Consider the following 19,899-nt stretch of genomic DNA (forward strand, 5'->3'; position numbering starts at 1 on the left):
CGGGTACGTTTGGACCCCGCAGAAGTGACAATCCACAAAGTTGTTCAAGCTCCTAGCTACTCCCTCTCCTGCCGGGCCTCTGCGTTTTCCAACGGCTTTTAAACGATCTCCTCCTATAGGGAAGCTCAGGGCCACGTCGAGTGCAGAGGTCGCCAAGATGCTCCGCCAGAATTGACTGGAGTGCGCCCACAGCCTCGGGCCTGCGGGAGCTAGAGGCGCCAGAGCAAGCACGAGCGAACGTGCCCAGCCCACCTGGCTGGCCAGGCCTGGCCCCCGCCGGCCGGCGCCGGGCGCCGACGGGGGCTCGCCCTCCGCGTCCTAATGCAATGCGCCAGCTTCGCGAGCAGTGCAGGGGCGGGCTCCGCGCGCGCCTCCGCGGTGCCGCCGTCCCATTGGCCGGGGGACACGCCCGTCGGCGAGGGAGGGCTTTGAAAGTTTCATTGAAGGTGGAGAAGTGCGCGCCCGCCGGGGAGCTCCCGCTGCGCCGCTAGGGCGAGGCTGCTCCGCGGCGGGCGTGGGGCGCGCGGGGCTCCGCGACGGCGCCTGGTTTTCTCTTCTTTTTGGAACTGTGGCAGTGAAGGAGAGTTGGAGTCCGAGCCACTCGTTAGGTGCTTTCGTCTCGATTCCTCCGCGCGGACCCACGCGAGCCCCACGGTGTCTGGGATGGTCTGCGCTCCCGGCCGCTAGAGCCCGGGTCTCTCCGGCAGGAAGCTGGGGGCGCAGAGGCTGAGCTGCGCCGCCGCTCGAGGATCCGCCGCGGGCTGCTCGGGGACCAAGGGCTGCAGGGTGAGAGTGGGGCCGAGGGCTGCGCGTGGCAGAAGGGCTGGAGCCCGGCGGCCGAGACACGTTGGCTTCGGAGAGGGTTCCGCGTCGAGAACTCCCCGGCCGCTACTGAACTGCGCCCCAGGAGCCGGGCTAGGGGACAGCGCTCTGCCGTCGCCCCGCTGCCGCGCCGCGCAGCGCGCAGGACCCTCGCAAACTGTCCCCCCTCCACTGCCCCTGCCCCTGCCCCCTGAAGAAACTGCCGCCGCCGCCGCCGAATTCGGGATTCTGCACTGCACGGGCCGGCCGCAGAGGGTCGGGCGCCTGCCTAGGTGGCTGCCAAGAGCCTGGTGAGCGGCTGCCCAGAGCCCGGCGGGCTAGGGGCGGCCGAGAGTCCCAGGAGCGCGCCCTCGGGGCAGAGAGCGAAGCGGCTCGCGCCCAGATCATGCCCGGGAGGCTGCGAGCCGCCGGCGGCAGGAGGCCCTAGGCGGGCATGGACCTGGCGTCCCGGCCCTAGGGACCCTCGAGCCTCCCAGCTCTGCTTGGACTCGCCGGACCGACGCAATGGCCTCGGAGGTGGTGTGTGGGCTTGTCTTCAGGCTGCTGCTGCCTATCTGCCTGGCAGTAGGTGAGTCTCGTCAGCTCACCTACCCAGGTTACTTGGGGAGGGAGAGGGGGGGCGTTTGGGTGGGGCGTCTACCAAAGTTAAGGGCGTTTGCACTCCGGGATTCGGCTCAGGAAGCCGGCTGCGTGGTCCTGGTACCAGAGGCGTCCTAAGCGCGCTGTCTAGGGCGCTACGGCCAGGCCCTCTCACTTCCCGCCCTAGGGCGCACCACCAGGGTCTCTCGGTCATCGGGTCACGGAGTCCAGTGACCGAGATCCGCATGCGCAGGGGCCTGTTGGGTTGGATTTGGTCACACGTGTTTTTTTTTTTTTTTTCGTGGAGTACTCACTTGTGCACCAAGGTACACAATAGAATTGGACTGGAGCCTCCTCCCCCAGGCTCCGGGGTTGCACAGTGCGGGGCCCATCCGGAAGGCACCTAGGCAAAAGGGATAGGGGGGACGAGGTGAGTGAGGTACAAGGACACAGTGCCTCGAGTTCCTTAACCTTCTACTTCCACAAAAGCCCCTACGACCACGGAGCTGGACGCCCAGGGTGTAGACCCAGTCCTGCCCTCCTGGCCCTGGTCTTTCCAGATTTTAAAAGGTTTGAAAAGCAGGGCTGAGCTCGCTGAGACTGTCCAGGGTGAAGGGAGGGTCACCCCATAGACGCCCAGACAAGCATCCCATTATTTCTACCGGGCTGGCAGCGGGCTCAAAGGCACTGGGGGTCAGCTCTGCAGACAGCGGCAGCGTTCTTGGAGTGGGAGGATTTCCAAGTTTCTCCTTAAATACACAGTGCAAGTTTGCATGGAATCCCACTCCAAAGAACGACCGAGCGCGCGCCTGCCTTTCGCTCTCCCCTACCAGAAAACAGACCGCTGTCTGCCAAGGCGCGATTGCATCTTGAAAGAGCGCGAGGCCTTCGCAGAGGAGGCCCCCTTTCTGCGTCTTCACCAGAGGTGGAAGAGTCGGGACCACACCTGCGCTCTGCCATCTGTCTCTGCCAAGAAAGGGGCGAGCGTGTGGGGGCCCATGCCAGTCGTCGAGAGGTTTTCGTTGTCTGCTATGCGCCGCTTAGTTGAGCGCAGCTCTTGCAAGAAACCTGGGGAGAGCCAGGGAAGGCTCTCTGGGTGGACTTGAGCCTCGGGGACGCGGGGTCCCCAGGCAGCGGGAGGGGACCTCCACTTCGAGTTTCCAGGCAGGAGCGTTTTGCGCGGCCCTTTGTTGTTCCTTCCTAACCCCAGTGTAGATGAAGGGCGCACCTTCCGCCAAGCTCACGGGGAATGGATGAGAGGAAGGGCTCTTCAGGGGCGCTACACGCGGGGGAGCGGGGGATATCGCTGTCAGCCGTCATGCCTGCGCCCCAAGCGCCTGGCACACTCGGTATCTGCATGTGGATAGGAAGGGAGTACCTGTCTGAGTGTGCAGCAGTGTGCCGGCCACTCGGTGGTCGCCGGCGCCAGCGAGGGAGGAGGCCTGCCTAGTGGCGCTCTGCTCAGAAGTCCCCTGTCCCCCACTCCCTCCGCGCTCCCAACAGCCCCACCCGCCACTTCCTGTCCTGCTTTCTGCTGGGGCCGAAGCTCCAGAGTCTGCGCTGGGACTTGCACGCCCAGCCCAGAGAGAGGAGAGCGGGGGCTGAGCCCTGACCCTTCTGCGCCCTGAGCTTGAGCCCCCGTGGGACTCCGCTCAGCTGCCCCCATCATCCCTTGGCTGCTGCGGCCAGGCGGTGGTGTTCCGACTTCCTGAGGGTGCTCCAGGCCCCAGGCCTTTTAGGGGGACTTGAGCTCTGGGCGAGGCGCAGGGGAGGGGCTGCTGGGAAGTTTCCAGGCAGCTCAGCGTGGTGCAGCAGCCATTACCTGGAGACGGTCAGACTCAGCTTGACCTCTCTCCCTCCCTACCCTGCTCACCACCTGCAGACTTGAACCCCAGGGTGGACTAGGATTAAGGATGCCTGGACTGATTTGGGTGGAGCTGGAGTGGTCCCCCCTCTTCCTGAGAGGCCCCATCCTGCTCCCTTCCCGGGCAGCTGAGGGGCCCAGAGGTTTGGGAGGCTGCCTTCTCTGATCCTTTTCTTTATCTGGACCCCCACAGCTCTCTGGGCACAGCTAGGCTGGCCTCTCTATGTGTGTGTGTGCCAGTGTGTTATGAGTGTGAGTGTGTGATATATGGGTATGAGTGTAAGAAAGTGTGTTGTATATATGTGTGTGAGTGTGTGTGCATCCTTATGTGCACGTTTTGAGAGTATGTTAAAATGCAAATTTGTTGTATGTTTGTGTGGGAGTGTTTGTAGGCATGCCTTGTGTGCATGGGTGTGTGCATGTGAGTATGAGAGTATGTGTGCATGCCACTGTGTTATGAGTATGTATGAGTGTGAGTTTGTATGAGTGTGTAAGTTTGAGTGTGACCATGAGGGTGAGAGGTGGTAGTGCCCCCAGATCAGCCTACATAGCCTGTTGCCTATCTTCACCATTGTGGGCACCTGGCTCCCTCGGGGCTGTAGAGGCAGGGGACTGGCTGCTGGCTGGAATGCCACCTTCTCCTCGCTGTACCTAGAGAGGGCTGTGTGGACATCTCCTGATTTGAGCGTTTGATTCTCTCCCACATTAAGTGGAGGTTTTCAAGGTTATTGTGGGGTTTTCAGGTCTGCCTGCTCCCAAGGTGCTGCTAAATCAAATATTCAGATTTCCCTAATGCCCTGGCCATGGAGAGTGCAGTGGTGTGCTTGCCATTAGAATCGGTTTTACATTTCAGCCATCTATTTTTATATCTGGGCAAGGCAACCTTCAAAGCTAGACCTCTGTGGAAGCTTCTGTTTTCCTCTAAACCCATTTCTCTAACACTGATGTTGAGCTTCTCCTGCACAGAGATGTGCTAGCCTTCTCACCTAGTGATAGATGATAAATATTAACTTCCATTGTGTAAAACCTGACACTTAAGACTTTTTTCTTTTTCTCCATGAGAGAAATTAAATGGGAAGTGATAAGTGAAATTGAGCCTCCTATATGCAGGTGTTACATGATTCTTGGGTGTTAAAAAGCAAAATAAAACCACACAAAGTGAACATCCAGTGACAAACACACCTAGCTCCACAGGTGCTGAATATTTTTTTAAAAAGAGATTTATTTGTTTATCTGAAAGTCAGAATTGCAGGGGAGAGAGGAAGAGAGAGAGAGAGAGAGAGAGAGAGAGAGAGAGAGAGAGAGAGAGATTGCACCCAATGATTCACTGCCCAAAATGCTGCATCAGACAGGGCTGCTCTGTACCAGGCGGAAGCCAGGAGCCAAGAGCTTCATCAGGTCTCTCACATGGGTAGTAAGGACCCAAGTACTCAAGCCATCTTCTGCAGCCTTCTCAGATACATTAGCAAGGAGCTGGATCAGAAGTGGAGCAGCTGGGACTCAAACCAGCACCCATATGAGATGTTATTGCTGCAGTCAGTGGCTGAATCTACTGCGTCACAGTGCCTGCCCCCACAATGAACATTTTAAATATGTCCAAATTTATCGTTATCTGTGACTACTTGGTAGCCATCTGATTTCTTTAATTATGTACAGCATATAAAAAAGCCAAAAGCTCCCATAATACCATGCAATCTATTAAATATCTGAGCTGTTGAACACTTTTCAAATATTTTCACATTTTTTTCTCCTTTTCAAAAATATTTATTTTCATCTACTCGAAAGGCAGAAAAACACAGAAAGGGAGGGAGAGAGAGTAGCCAGAGAGAAGAGAGAGTTCTTCCATCTGCTGATTCACTACTCAAATACCTCAACAGTCAGGGTTGGGCCATGGCAAAGCCAGGAGCCTGAAATTTCATCTGGATCTCCCACATGGGCATCAGGGACCACAGGCACTTGAGCCATCATCTACTGCCTCCCAGGATACATTAGCAGGAAGCTGGATCAGAATTGGAGCAGCTGGGATTCAAAACGGCACTCTGATATGGGATATGGGCAGACAAAGTGGCAGCTCAAACCACTTCACCCCAATGTGTAACCCACATTTATTTTATTTTATTGTTAAAGATTTATTTATTTATTTGAAAAACAGAGTTACAGATAGGCAGAGGCAGAGAGAGAGAGAGGGGTCTTTCATCCACTGGTTCGCTTCCCAAATAGCTGCAACAGCTGGAGCTGGGCTGATCTGAAGTAAGAGCTGCTTCTGGGTCTCCCACGCAGGTGCAGGGGCCCAAGGACTTAGGCCATCTTCTACTGCTTTCCCAGGCCATAGCAGAGAGCTGGGTCGGAAGTGAAGCAGCTGAAACTAGAACAGGCGCCCATGTGGGATGCTGGCACTGCAGATGGTGGCTTTACAAGCTACTCCACAGCGCTGGCCACCCCCACATTTATTTTAACATAACCCTACTGTGTCACCCATTTTGGGGTATATGATTTGAGTTTATTCCAGAGTCAGGGATGGGTTCATGTGTTTTTATTCACATGCCCCATCTGCATAGTGTTATCTGCAGTTTCCAAATGTCTTGCCTAAAAGAAGTGATTTGACCATATTCCAGCAAGGGCAGGGGAAGCCTGGTCTGGACAGAACCAAGAGAAAATGGGGACAGGGTCCATGGTAGCCTCCCTAGCTTGTGCTGAGTTTGTATTGTTTGAAAGCAGAGTAACAGACAGGGCGAGAAACAAAGACAGAGATCTTCTATCCTCTGGTTCACTCCCCAAATGGCTGTAAAGGCTGGGGCTGGGTCTTACCCAAGCCAGTAGCCTAAAACTCTTTCTGGGTCTCAAACATGGGTGGCAGGGGCCTATGTTTTGCTACTTTCCTACATGCATTGGCAGGGAGCTGGATAGCGGCTTAAACCGCTGTGCCATGTTGGCGACCCTGATGCTGGTGTCTTAACCGGCATGTTAACCGCCTGGCCAAACACCTGCCCCTCGCGTATTATTTTGAAAACCCATTTACACACAGCCCAAGAATAACCAATGAAGTTAATTGGTATCTGATCAGGGTTAGTCTCCCCTGTGGATACTGCTGTAGGTCTCAGAGTAGAAGAATTCAGCTGCTGATAGAGCCATTGAACACATTTAGAGTAACTTTCTTCCCTGTCACAGCTTCTCAGCCTTATGGAGGTAGATAGTATTTATCATTTTCAGAAAGACAAAATAAATGGAAAGGATTAGGTATCTGTTGCTTAATTGTAAATCAAATCGGTTTGTCAAGACAGATGGGCAGGGCCCTGGAGTCTTATGTTTGCCTTGTTGTTTTGGAAATGGCTTTGCTGTTTATTTATCTTCAGATATAAGCAGGTTGCTTTGAGCTTTTCCTCTGGGAGATGTTGCTACTTGCAACTTTTTTTTTTTTTTTTTTTTTTTTTTTTAAGATTGATTGATTTGCAAGGCAGAGTTGCTGAGAGAGGAAGAAAGACAGACCTTCCATCCGCTGGCTCACTCCCTAAATGGCTGCAAAGGCCAGAGATCAGTCAGGCTGAAGCCAGGAGCATGAAATTCCATCCTGGCCTCCCACATGGGTGGCAGGTGCCCAAGCATTTGTGCCATCTTCTGCTGCTTTTCCAGGTGCATTAGCAGGAAGCCGGATCAGAGATGGAGGAGGTGGGACTCCGGCTGGCACTCATATTGGATGCTGATATTGAAGACAGTGCTGCAGCACCATAGAGGACCCATCACTTGGAATTTAAGAACCTCCATTCACAGCTAGCGTCTGCCCTTTACTGTGTGATCAGAGTTGTTTTTGCTGTCCCCTTTCCTTCCTGTACAATGGTCATCTGAGTACTTCCTCACACAGCACACCTCCCTTCACCCCCTGCAGGTGCCCCATCACTTCACCTGCATAATGCTGAACAGATGAGCGGGGTTGCCTGGAGAATGTCTTACCTGAAATTAAGAGATGAGCAGGTAGTACCAGGGACCATGGGATTCCTAGGGCAGCAACTCAGTGCCTTCCTATTCAGGAGTTAGTGAGTGTCATGGGGGTGTATGCGTTCATAATCAGTTTTTTTTTTTTTTCCAACCCTTGTCACCTAATGTTCCAGGTCTCCAGAGTCTCATTTTCTGATTAAATCATGTTGGCACCAGAGCTGTGACAAAGTAGGCTAACCTTCCGCCTGCGGCACCAGCATCCCATATGGGGGCCAGTTGGTGTCCCCACTGCTCCTCTTCTGACTCAGCTCTCTGCTATGGCCTGGGAAAGCAGTAGAAGATGGGCCAAGCCCTTGGCCCCTGCACCCGCGTGGGAGACCTGGAGCTCCTGGCTCCTGGCTCCTGATTGGCTTAGCTGTGGCCATTTGTGAAGTAAACCAGCAGATGGGAGACCTCTCTCTCTCTCTCTCTCTCTCTCTCTCTGTAACTCTGCCTCTCAAATAAATAAATAAATATTTTAAAAAATCACACGTTCTCCCTAGATCTAGATGAGTGGTAAGTGGTGTTTTCTTTGTTTTTCTGATCCTACACCATCATTTTCTCTCTTTTTTAAAAGATTTATTTATTTATTTGAAATGCAGAGTTAGAGAGGGGCAGAGAGAGAGAGAGAGACAGAGACAGAGAGAGAGAGAAGTCTTCCATCAGCTGGTTCATTCCCCAAGTGGCTGGAACAGTAGGAGCTAAGCCGATTCGAAGCCAGGAGCCAGGAGCTTTTTCTGGGTCTCCCACAGTGGGTACAGGAGCCCAAGCACTTAGGCCATCTTCTGCTTTCCCAGGCCATAGAAGAGAGCTGGATTGGAGAGGAGCAGATGGGACCTGAACCGATGCCCGTATGGGATGCCAGGACTGCAGATGCTGGCTTTACCTGCTATGCCACAGCGCCAGCCCCAACCATCATTTTCATTACTTAATTTAATTTCATTACTTAATAGAATTTTATTGAACATTTTAACATGTTCAAAATAAATAAGTAACACAATTAACATGACATTTTCCTTTTGGGTCCTTGTGTTACCTCATGGTTAATTTTAAGTCAATTACCCGGCACCCAAAGTGTGTATTTTTTTTTTTTTTGCATTATTACTCAGGGGAAGCTAGAATCTGATAAACACACCTGCATATTTGAGATGAATTGATTAACAATAGGTGATAGCATGTGTGTAATGTACATTACATTTTGCAAGATTTGTAGATTTAAGCAGTGGTTTTGGGGACATGGGATCAGGCAAATCAAATGAAGAAAATATGCTACTGAATGGGAACTAAATACAAAGCTACATTGGAAAAATATTTATAAAATATTTGCCTACAGCATGGAAGTTTGTCACATGCCTGAGACTCTACACTTGGCCTTCCAGACCCATCCGGGATATGGTATCAAAGGGACGAGGAGACTTGAAGGACATTCTAACTCCCCATGCACAGCCCATCATACATGTAATTTTTAACAAGTTCATAATTTTTGAGCAGTGCAATAATCATCTAATGAGAATACAACATTTTGCTGAATTATTTTTATAACATAAAAGGTTGCATTTTTATTGTTTTTGAAAAAAACTATATCTTGATAGTTACCATTTTAAAAATGTTTTCCTGTCTCTTACAGAACACACACACACAACGCACATTTTTGGTTGCCTTTTCTTCATATGGGTTGGTGAAGTTTTCCAATTATTACTTACCATTTAAAAAAAATCTTCATTTCCTCTACTGGAAAAGGAGAGAGAGAGAGAGAGAGAGAGAGAGACAGAGACAGAGAGACAGAGAGACAGAGAGACAGAGAGGGACAGAGAGATATTAAGATCTTCTATCTGCGGTTCACTCCCCAAATGCCTGCAAACACCAGGACTGGACAAGTTTGAAGCCAGGATCCCAGAATTCCTTCTGGGTCTGCCACATGGTAGCAGGGGCCCAAGCAGTTGAGCCCTTGTCTGCTGCCTCTGAGGGTGCATTAGCAGGAAACTGGATCAGAAGCAGAGGCAGGACTCAAACTAGGTACTCTGATGTGGGATGTGGGTGTCCCCACTGTACCACAATGCCTGATACATTTGATATTTTTGAGTTCTTTTGTTCTGTACTGGCTGGGCACAAGTCTGCATTAAACTGGGATATTAAGGATGGATAGACTAGGATAGTTTAAAGAGTTTGGAAAAAAATGGAATTAAAACATGTTTATTTTAGTGCAAAAATTTGAAATCCATGTATAGTTTTTTTGTAATTCGCATTTTTTCATGAAAGTTTTGAAGAACTTTGTTTCATCTGTTTTGTATGCGAATTGGCAAGTTTTAGGTAATTTTAGAGAAAAGGAGTGCATTTGGTCTAGCTGTGCACTGAGTCTACCAGTACCAAGTGTTGTGACTTGAGGGGTTAGAGGGGACTTTCTGTTGAGATATCACCAGGCATTGGAGGAGGACGGCTTATCACTCCCTGATAGGAGACTTCAGCTGCTCTGTCACAGAGTTATCAATTCTGCCACCCAAACTCAGATGATTGTCCTCTCAGGGTTTTTTCCAACTCTGAACCCTACAACCCACTATAATTCTGACGGCCAACCCCAGGCATCAGTGTGTATTCCCCCTGAAGGCTTCTCTGGTGTGCTTGGAACAGGCCATGGCCAAGTGACCAAAGTGTCCTTTCGCTCCTTGATCTGCACTTTTGCAGTGGGACTGTTGGAGCCACTACCCTTATATGCAAGGCTGTTTAAACCAAATGCGCTGAGCATGGATGTTCCTCCACGTTTGCCCTTGCTCATCTCAGCCCATGTGTGCCCTAGTTTCACCTCCTGTGTCTCCTGCAGCAGAGAGAACCCGGGGCCTCCATCTCGGCCTCTTTCACCTTTTGTGGCCTCCAGCTAGTGAAAGGCCACCCCCTAACATTACTTCTTGAGTGAAGGAGAGTGGGGCTTTTTCAGTGGCCAATTACATTCCAGCCTTAGCCTCAGTCACATCAGGCAACCCACTGTTGTTGTTCTCACCTTAAGTACATCGCTTGGCTGTTAGTCCAGCAAGCTTGTACCTCTGTCCTGGTAGCAAGTAGGTTCTTTTTTCCTGTTCACTGATGTTCCTTTCAACCAATTCTAAGCAAAGATAGTTCTATGCCTCATGAGTCCTCTTTTCAGTACAAAAATCTGGCTAGGCAAGATATAGGTGGTCTGGAGTCGATCTGTTCACTCTGTGCTCTGAGGTCTTCCAGGAAGGTGGTCTTGCTCTGTCCCCCTGCGGGCTTGTGTCCATCCTGATGGTGCAGACGGCCTGTGCTGCATCCGCTTCGAGTTGGAAGATGGGGAGAGAATCGCGGAAGGGACACCACTCCTTCCCCACCCGTAAGGTTACAGCCCGGAAGGTGCATCAGTCACTGCTGCTTGCCTCCCATTAGCCTGGACTTAATGGTATTATCCACCTTCCCATTGCTAAGGGGTCTGGAAAATGCCATCCTCATCTCGGTGGAATAGTGTGCTCAGCTAAAATGGAAGGTGGGTCTGTGGCAGTGAGAGGCAATGGCATTTGTATGCAGACATCCACTGTGCCTCCTGCCTGTGAAGCTAGCATGATGTCTTGTAGACGTGGATGATTTTTTTTTTCTTAGACCCCACTGCACTGCTCTGTTACCTGTAGCTAGACTCAAGTCCCCATAGTTCCTAATAGTAAAGGCCCAAGTGTGACCCAGGAGAATGTGTGTTTTGTCTGAAAGGACAGCAAGGCTTCTCCTAATTTATGCATGCAGGTATCTGGGGAATATGTATGGGGATGGTTGTGAGTGTGTAGAATGATCATGGGAGGAGCATGAAGGTGGAACAGATGAGTTGACTGATAGGGGCCCATTAAGCAGAGCTTCTGGATTCAGTGTTGTGAGTTGAGGGGTTAGAGGGGGCTCTAACTGGTTGCCTGGTTGGTTGGTTGAAACATGGGCCAGAAGGTGGCCTACACAGAGTGAGGCTGAAGTGCCAGAGGGCATTGGTTCACTGCAGAGGAAGGGACCCAGAGGCTTAGGGAGCTTTCACCACGACAGTGAGAAGCAAATGTGTGAGGGGAGCCCCAGCATCCATGAAGGGCACTGCGGATGCTCCTCTGTGTGGGTCAGGAATGACAGTGGGTGGCAAGGGCCAAGTTCTGGTACTAAGTTGTGGGTGTGGTCACCAGTAGGGCAGTAAGACTGACATTTTAACTGAATGAAAGAGGGAGCTGTCAAATTGTAGATGTAGGGCCATCATTGTGGCATATCAGGTAAAGCCACTGCCTGCAGTGCCAGCATCCCATATGGGTGCCAATTTGAGTCCAGGCTACTCTACTTCTGATCCAGCTCTCTGCTGTGGCCTGGGAAGCAGTGGAAGATGGCCCGGGTCCTTGGGCCCCTGAACCCACGTGAGAGACCCTGAGGAGGCTCCTGGATCCTGGCTTCAGATCCGTACAGCTCTGGCCTTTGTGGCTAGTTGGAGATTGAACCAGTGGTTCATTCTGCCAGTGGATGGTTCACTCTGCCTCTTTGTAACCCTGACTTTCAAATAAATAAATACATCTTTTAAAAAACTGTAGATGCAGGTTAATCTTGATGACAGGGGGTTGGGAGGGTCACAATATCCCTGGGCATTTGGAGATTTATTGGAGAGAGACCTATGCAGAAAATGGCTCATCCTTCTTAAGGCCAGTTCTATATGCAGGAAACAATGCAGCAGACTGCAAATGTATGGTGTATGCCAGAGCCTAGGTATGCAGGAGGCTGTAGCGTCCAGGTGCGTGTAAATGCAACCTGCACACGATGACACACACATAATGACAAAAGTGTCTGGCACACCTTGCAGAATGTGTTCCTGCCATTGAGTGACATGTGACTGTTCTCAATAAATAGTGGCTCTTGTGATTAGTTCCAGACTCTGAACAGTTAGGTGTTATGATTCATTAATAAAATGTGCTAAGCTGAGGACCTACTCATCAAGAGCCACACAGTTTCCATGGGCAGACAATTAAGAGTTGCAGTTGACTTACAAGGAAGTCTTGGACCACGACCTGTTGAAAGTTGAGGATGGTCTTGTCCTTGCTGCCCCACCTGACCATCAGATGCACTGGGAAGCGTCTGAGCCATTGCTCTTTGTTACCTTAAAACAATGTGACAGCTTGTTACCTGTGAAACAGTGTGAGTTCCTGGGCAGAAACGCTCCTCTGATCCTCCCATGGTGCCTTGTTCCTACTCCTGACAGTTTTGTACTTGGTGAAGTGATTTCTCTCTCCCTTCCATGTGTCTGCAGGAGCAGGAACCCTGTGCCACTCCTGTTGCTATTCCCAGCACTAAACCTACTGCCTAACATATAGTGGCCATTTAAAAATATACTTTCTGAGTTGCAGATTTTTCTAACTCTGAAACTATCTGATCATTGCAATTCAGCTGTTTACAAGGGCTGTAACCCACAGTGAGCACTGAAGTCAGTTTGCCAATTGACTAATTAAAGCATTCACTCACTAAAATTTTTCTCTTGAATATCTTAGAAGTCAGAAAATAGGATTAGGTCTAACTTTCTGTAGTTATTGCTTTTTACGTCTTTGAATTTAAATTTGTGACATTTATGTTTACTCTCTGTGACTTTCAAAAGGTGAATTTTCTCACTATGAAAATTTAACGCCTTTTACTTGCTTTGCAGTGAATAGTGATGGCAAAATCTATTTGGCCATGGTGAAGATTGCCAGGCGAATCATCCTTGAACTGCATATCATTTTTAAAAATGTTTTAAGCTTTCCTGGAACCACACACATCGATCTGTTTTCTCTTGTGGTCAAATCCTCTAGGTGAGCAGATTTGGCCGCAGGTGCAGAAAAGGAGCAGGAAGGAAGACCCTTAACAAACTGGTGATTTTGACCCCAAGCACCACGGAAATGAATTCTAGAGATGAGCACACTTGAGTCCTCAGTGTTTCTGCCACTTTCCCCCTCCTTCTGCTTCCCACAAATCACACTTGCCTACTCGCACAGTCTGGCCTCAGGAGCGTGCACCACGGGGAGCTTCCAGACGGAGAGTAGCTGGCAAAGACACCCCAGTCTGATGTTGTCCTGAACAAACCTATACCCTGTTAAAAATGAGCCCTGTCGCCTTGGCTAGTCTCAGAAGCTCTGCGTTCCCCAGGGATATCATCCATAGAACGAGGTGTTTCAAGGCTGAGGTGTTTCAAACATTTTCACGATGTAAAAAGGTGTGACTATAAATCACTACTTTTAAACCAACACACCAGAATATTTACTTCTAAATCACTCTGGTCCATTAATTATTTTTGGACTTGCCCTCCAAGAAAGGTTAGGAAATAAATGCTCAAAAGAAAATAAATTTTTGTCATGTTGCTATTTGATGGAACAATTTTCAGAACTGTTGGTAACAAAGGAGAAATACTCTTGTTGAGGCTTTGCAATCTTCCTATTTCAGTGACCCTCTCTCATTTACTTCCTTTTTTTAAGATTTATTTATTTATTTATTTGAAAGTCATAGTTACATAGAGAGAGAGAGAGAGATGTGGAGAGAGAGAGAGAGAGGTCTTCCATCTGCTGGCTGCAACGGCCCTAGCTGATCCGATCCTAAGCCAGGAGCCAGGATTCTCCTCGGGGTCTCCCATGCAGGGTGCAGGGGCCCAAGGACCTGGGCCATCTTCCACGGTATCCCAGGCCGTAGCAGAGAGCTGGATCGGAAGTGGAGCAGCCAGGACTTGAACCAGCACGCATATGGGATGCCAGCACTGCAGGCGGTAGCTTTGCCTGCTAGGCCACAGTGCCGGCTCCTCTCACTCACTTTTAAAGCAGGGTCACACAGACTACATTGTTCCTGGAAATAAGACCAACACAATATATGCTCATATTTGGTCTGGAATGGGCTGGGTATCTTTGTGGAAATTACCACTCACATTTTGGGATCTAGCATGCATATAAAGAAAACCAGCTACCTTATAGTGATTATTTGAAGCTAAATGGTCTTCCAGGGACATAGAACTAAATACACAAGATTTGAGTCAGGGAGAGCTATTGTGAGTAAAATCTTGACTTTGATCAGCATAATATTACAGAGACTTTATACACCTTTGCGATCTTAGCTAGATAATTCTATTATCGATTAAAGGAAAGAGGAGGTAGTACCAAAACTTCAAGAACAGAGCTGTTGTCCGGATTTCAGCACTTGCTGTGGGGGTGTGAGCTTCTAGCACCTCAATGCCTCACCCTTTGTTCTTCCCTCTCAGCTTCCTCCTCTTTTATCAAATTAAATGCAAGCTCAAAAAATGTGCTAGTTCAAAAAGTTCACGGAAAAGAGAATTACAAGATAATCTTATTTTGCTGCAGGAAAACAAAACAAAACAAAAAATCCGTGCATTCTTTTTTCATCATATGCATTTCTGATGAATTTTTTGAAGACCTTTCACATGCAGGCATTGCAAAGAATTTTTGCATCAAATTTAACTTATCTTTTAATTCAAAGTCCCCTTGTCTTGGAGTTTGCTCCCCTTAGCCAGACCTAGGTAATATTGGTTTTTGTTGGCCCTGGGACTCCATGTCAGTCTACCTGGGAAAGAGAAAGGTCTTCTTGCCTGCCACCAATCTTGCCACTCCCCTGCCAAACCAGTTGCTCTGGTCCATAGCCTGTGGCCACTCCTCTGCAGTTAGGGCAGGGGATTAGAGGTCAGATCACAAGGCCATAGGAAGAGGGATGGCCAGAAAACGGGACTTGCTTCTTGTGAGCCAGTATTTTTCAGAAGCCTCCTTCTCCCTGGAATTCTTCATTAATGACCACAAACCTCTTTAGCCAGAATTTTCACAGCATCATCAGTTTCACTGCAGAGTATCATGGTGTTTGCTGTTGCATTGCTCGGGTCACATTGCATTTCTGGTCCCTGAATGCTCTGCCCAACAGCTCCCCACTCCACCAGCTTATCCACGGGACTCAGCTGATAATGGCTTCGGGCTATTTTCAAATATTAAAGCCACCAGGGAAGTTATTTTAAAGGATGTGACACAGTCCCTATGAGAATTTCTTAAACTGGATATCAAAACATTTTAAACAATTGTTGTCAGATAATTAATAACAATAATAATCACCTTCCCAAAGGTAGAGCTTAGAAGGGAATAGAACTCAGATATTATCTTGCTCTTATGACACTGATTCGCTGTTTATTCCAAGATACCCATGCTCAGGCTTGCAGTGAGATCTAGCTCTGCAGTGTATATTTAAACTGTTGTGCTTGTCTTCTGAGGGGGGAAGCACATGCTGGTCAGAGGAACCCTGTCTGGAAACTTTGCAGTGGGAGCTACACTACAAAGATTTTTTAAAAAAATATTTATTTATTTATTTATTTGAAAGTCAGAGTTACACAGAGAGGAGAGGCAGAGAGAGAGAGAAAGGTCTTCCATCCGCTGGTTCACTCCCCAAATGACCACAACAGCTGGAGCTGTGCTGATCTGAAGCCAGGAGCCTCTTCCGCGTCTCCCATGGGGGTACAGGGGCCCAAAGACTTGGGCCATCTTCTACTGCTTTCCCAGGCCATAGCAGAGAGCTGGATCAGAAGTGGATCAACTGGGTCTCGAACCGGTGCCCATATGGGATGCCAGCGCTTCAGGCCAGGGAGTTAACCCACTGCGCCACAGTGCTGGCCCCTACAATGATGTTTGATAAATGTTGATATGCGCATAATGCATTTTCTTCTTCTTCTTTTTTTAAGATTTATTTATTTATTTGAAAGTCAGAGTTACACAGAGAGAGAAAGAGAGGCAGAGAGAGAGAGAGAGAGAGAGAGGTCTTCTATCTGCTGGTTCACTCTCCAATTAGTTGCAACTGCCAGAGCTGCACCAATCTGAAGCCAGGAGCCAGGAGCTTCTTCCAGGTCTCCCACATGGGTGCAGGGGCCCAAGGACTTAGGCCATCTTCTATTGCTTTCCCAGGCCTTAGCAGAGAGCTGGCTTGGAAGTGGAGCAGCTGGGACAAGAACCACTGTCCATAGGGGATGTTGGCACTGTAGGCAGCGGCTTAACCCGCTATGCCACAGTGCCACCCCCTTCTTCTTCTTATTATTATTTTTTTTAATATTTATTTACTTGAAAGAGAGATATTGTGTGTGTGTGTGTGTGTGTGAGAGAGAGAGAGAGAGAGAGAGAGAGAGAGAGAGAGAGAGAGAGTTTCCATCCACTAGTTCACTCCCCAAATAACCATAACAGCTAGAGCTGAGCTAATCTGAAGCGAGGGGCCAAGAACTTCTGGATCTCCCTCATGGATGCAGGGGCCCACACGCTCAGGCCATCTTCTGCTGCTTTCCCACTACTTTCCCAGGGGCACTAGCAGGGAGCTGGATCTGAAGAGAGGCAGCCAGAATTCTAACAGGCACCCCTATGGCTTGTCGGTAGCTGCTTTACCAGCTACGCCACAGTGCTAGCCCCAATGCGCTTTCTTAATAAAAAAATACATTCATAGTCCACAGCTGATTTGTTCCTCCCAGTCCTTTTTAAAAACATAATCTCTGATTTTGAGTGCCTTTTCTTGTTCCCTGAAAGCTGTATACATTTCCCAGAATCCACCCGAATCCTAATCAGTAATCGAGGCCTCTGGATGGGCCCATCCTTTCCTGTCTGAAACCAGCACCGCTTTTGTCAAAGGAAATGCATGTCTGAATTCCTGTGGATTCCTATGTCTTTATCACTTTGGGCGTTACTGCTTTCTAGGTTTCTTTTTTGGCTGTAGCTCAAAAGGAGTTTGACACATTTTTAAAAATCTTATTTTGAAGTTCTCTAAATATTATGCTTTCTCATCTACAGATTCCTGGTTCATCTCATTTCTTAACAGAAAAATAAGGAAAGATTTGGGCTTGCCTAAGTTTTTTTTCTCCCCTCTCCTTCAAAATGAAGCAAACAGGCGGGTGAATATAAAAGGGAGGTTCAGAGGTTTTTTGTAATTCTGCAGCTTATGCTGTTTCCTCCTGGGGCATGAATTTTGTATTTTCTGTTCCTCACCAAGTCATTTGTTGTTTTTTCTCCCCTAAGGGGCTCTTTAACTTTTATGGTGTAGTTCCTGTTGGAAAATATTTTTAGTTTGCATAGACTTTCAAAAATCTCAATCTTGCACTTTGATAAGTGAGAGATCAAGAATTTCATGGCTACATATTTTTGAGAAACACTGGGCTACATAAATTCAATATTCGGTATGGCAGGCTGCTCGGAGCTCAGTGTGTACCTCGGATTCTGAGTGTCTAAGGTTTTAGTAGGGGAGGCAGTGTTTCCCAAATCTATATGACCATAAGACCTCTGTTTGTTTTCCTTGGCACTGATGTTCTGGGATGCACGTCAGAAAATTCTGGACTTTTGGAATTATTGGGCCAACTGTGGCCCAAGGAAGGAATTTATTTGGGGCATAAGGGGTCTTCTGGAAGAGCCCAAATCTCTTTTATAGGTTTGAACATGAAGCCAGTTGTGTTTGGTGGTCACAGCAGAACCTGCCAGAGGAGAGAATTGAGGGGTCGGTGCTGGGGACTTCCATTTGCACTATTGTTTATTTTAAAGCAAGTGAAGTAGTTAAAAGGAGGCAAACAGTCTTAGAGACTAGATATCCCAACAGCTGTACAAGCCTTGCCAATAGTCAGGCTGTGCACATCTCCAGGCCTAGCAGCAAGATGGAGAAAAACCCAGGAGGTTCAACGAGGGCAACCCACTTCCTGCATCACTCGGTGGCCTCGCCCCAGACTGCTGCTGTGGCCAGTCTCTGGTCCTCCTGCTCTGTGTGCCTCTGTGCAGCCTGTTCTCACAGCGGGCCTTGTAACATCAAGTCACATGCCACTCCTCTGTTTTCAACCCTCCAGTGCTTTGTGGTTGCCCTTGAACACAACAAACACTAAAACCTGAATCTGGCCTACACAGCCCCTGGCTCCTGCACCCTCTGTCCACACTGAGTTCCTGTGATTACACAGACACAGCTATTTTGGCTTTAAGGCCTTTGCGCTTGCTCTTTGCTCTGATGAAGTCTGCCCCAGGTCTCGGCCTACGTGTCACCTACTCAGGGACGTCATTGCACACGCCCTAAACACTCTGTATTTATCTTGGCTTAGCTTTTTTAAAAAATTAATTTATTTATTTGAAAGGCAGAGTTACAGAGAGGCTGAGGCAAAGAAAGAGAGAGAGGTCTACCATCCTCTGGTTCACTCCCCAGATGGCTACAATAGCCAGAGCTGCACTGATCCAAAGCCAGGAACCAGGAGCTTCTTCTGGGCCTCCCACATGGGTGCAGGGGCCTGAGGACTTGGGCCATCTTCTACCACTTTCCCAGATCATAGTAGAGAGCTGAATAGGAAGTAGAGCAGCCGGGACTTGAACTGGTGCTCATATGGGATGCCGGCACTGCAGGCGGCAGCTGTACCTGCTACGCCACAGTGCTGGCCCTATGTTGGCTTATCTTATCACAGACATTCCCAGTCACTTTGTGCAATCAAATCAACAAAAGCCAATGCTGGCAGAGTCATCTAAACATTTTGTAAAAATTGACATTGCTCAAAGAGAGGATCCAAAGTTACTGTCAGCCGGGAGGCTAGAATGTGGTCTTGTCTCGGGCTGGTGTCTCTTTTTCTGGCACAGAGCGACGTCATCTTGGCTTTGAAGTTTCCTCCTGCCTTTCATGATGGTGAGAACAGGACTTCATAAATGCTCTTCCCCGAAGGTTAATCCTTTATTTAGAATGGAGTGTGTCTTGAGGAAACGACTCAACAGCTTAATGAAGTGTGCTGGTCGCTCAGCGCTGAACATGTGCTGTGTCAGCTCAACAGTCCTTTAGTTGTATATGTGATGGGAATGACTTATTTCCTTCCTCCAGCATCTTGACATACACTTGTATTTTAAAATTGTTGAAATGCCACATTCAACATTGTGAGTGCCGTAACCACGCTGAGGACTCAGTATCAATGTCTTTTTTTTTTTTTTTTTGTCTAACATATTGCAGTTTACAAAATTACTTGCGTGGGTTTTTGCCTTGTAGGTCCAAGCAGGGCTGGGGTTGTGGCTTTCTTGTTTACTGTTCTGTCCCGTCCCCTTCCTGGATGCTCTGCAGGTCCAGGGTATGTGCACTCTGTGTGTGTGTGTGTGCGCGCGTTTGCTCTTACTTAATATTTCCAAATGCTCTGGGGAACACATACATAATCTTTTGAAATTACACCTGAGGAAATGGAAGGAAGACATAGGTTTCACATGAGAAAACAGAAACTTGGAAAAATTTAAGGAACTATTTTTAGTTAAAATTTTTTTCAATTAACCATAACTGTATGTATTTATGGGCTATCATGTGACAACATTTCAATACATGTATGCAGTGTGTATAGATCAAAGCAGGGTGATCAGCATTTCCTCTTCTCTGACATAACTTTATGATTGGACCTGTCTTCCATCCGTTCACATAATACCTACTAAGTTATTGTAAACTATGGCCTCCCCACTGTGCTGTGTAACACTAGGAACCTAGTCCTCTGTTCTAACTCTGATGTGATACCCATTATCCATACTCCCTCTGTACTCCTTACCCCTACCCACGTACGTTTTGTTTCTTTGTTTTTAAAAGATTTACTTTATTTATTCAGAAGAGAGAGGGAGAGACAGAGAGAGAGGTCTTCTAACTGCTGTCACTTCCAAAATGACTGCAACAGCCAGGCCTAG

At 48.5% G+C, this 19,899-nt stretch overlaps 1 protein-coding gene across 3 annotated transcripts in view; it reads left to right on the top strand.

Annotated features, from left to right (window-relative positions):
• Positions 1-521: 521 nt before the first annotated feature.
• PIEZO2 (piezo type mechanosensitive ion channel component 2) overlaps positions 522-19,899 on the top strand; it is a 460,107-nt gene continuing 440,729 nt past the window's right edge. For all 3 annotated transcript variants that reach the window (XM_062201352.1, XM_062201350.1, XM_062201351.1), the window contains exon 1: positions 522-1,390. In XM_062201352.1, the coding sequence (XP_062057336.1) occupies positions 1,327-1,390 (64 nt within the window). In that variant the 5' untranslated portion in view covers positions 522-1,326. The remainder of the gene's footprint in view (positions 1,391-19,899) is intronic.

The sequence above is a fragment of the Lepus europaeus genome, chromosome 9, assembly GCF_033115175.1.
Source record: "Lepus europaeus isolate LE1 chromosome 9, mLepTim1.pri, whole genome shotgun sequence".
NCBI lineage: Eukaryota > Metazoa > Chordata > Mammalia > Lagomorpha > Leporidae > Lepus > Lepus europaeus.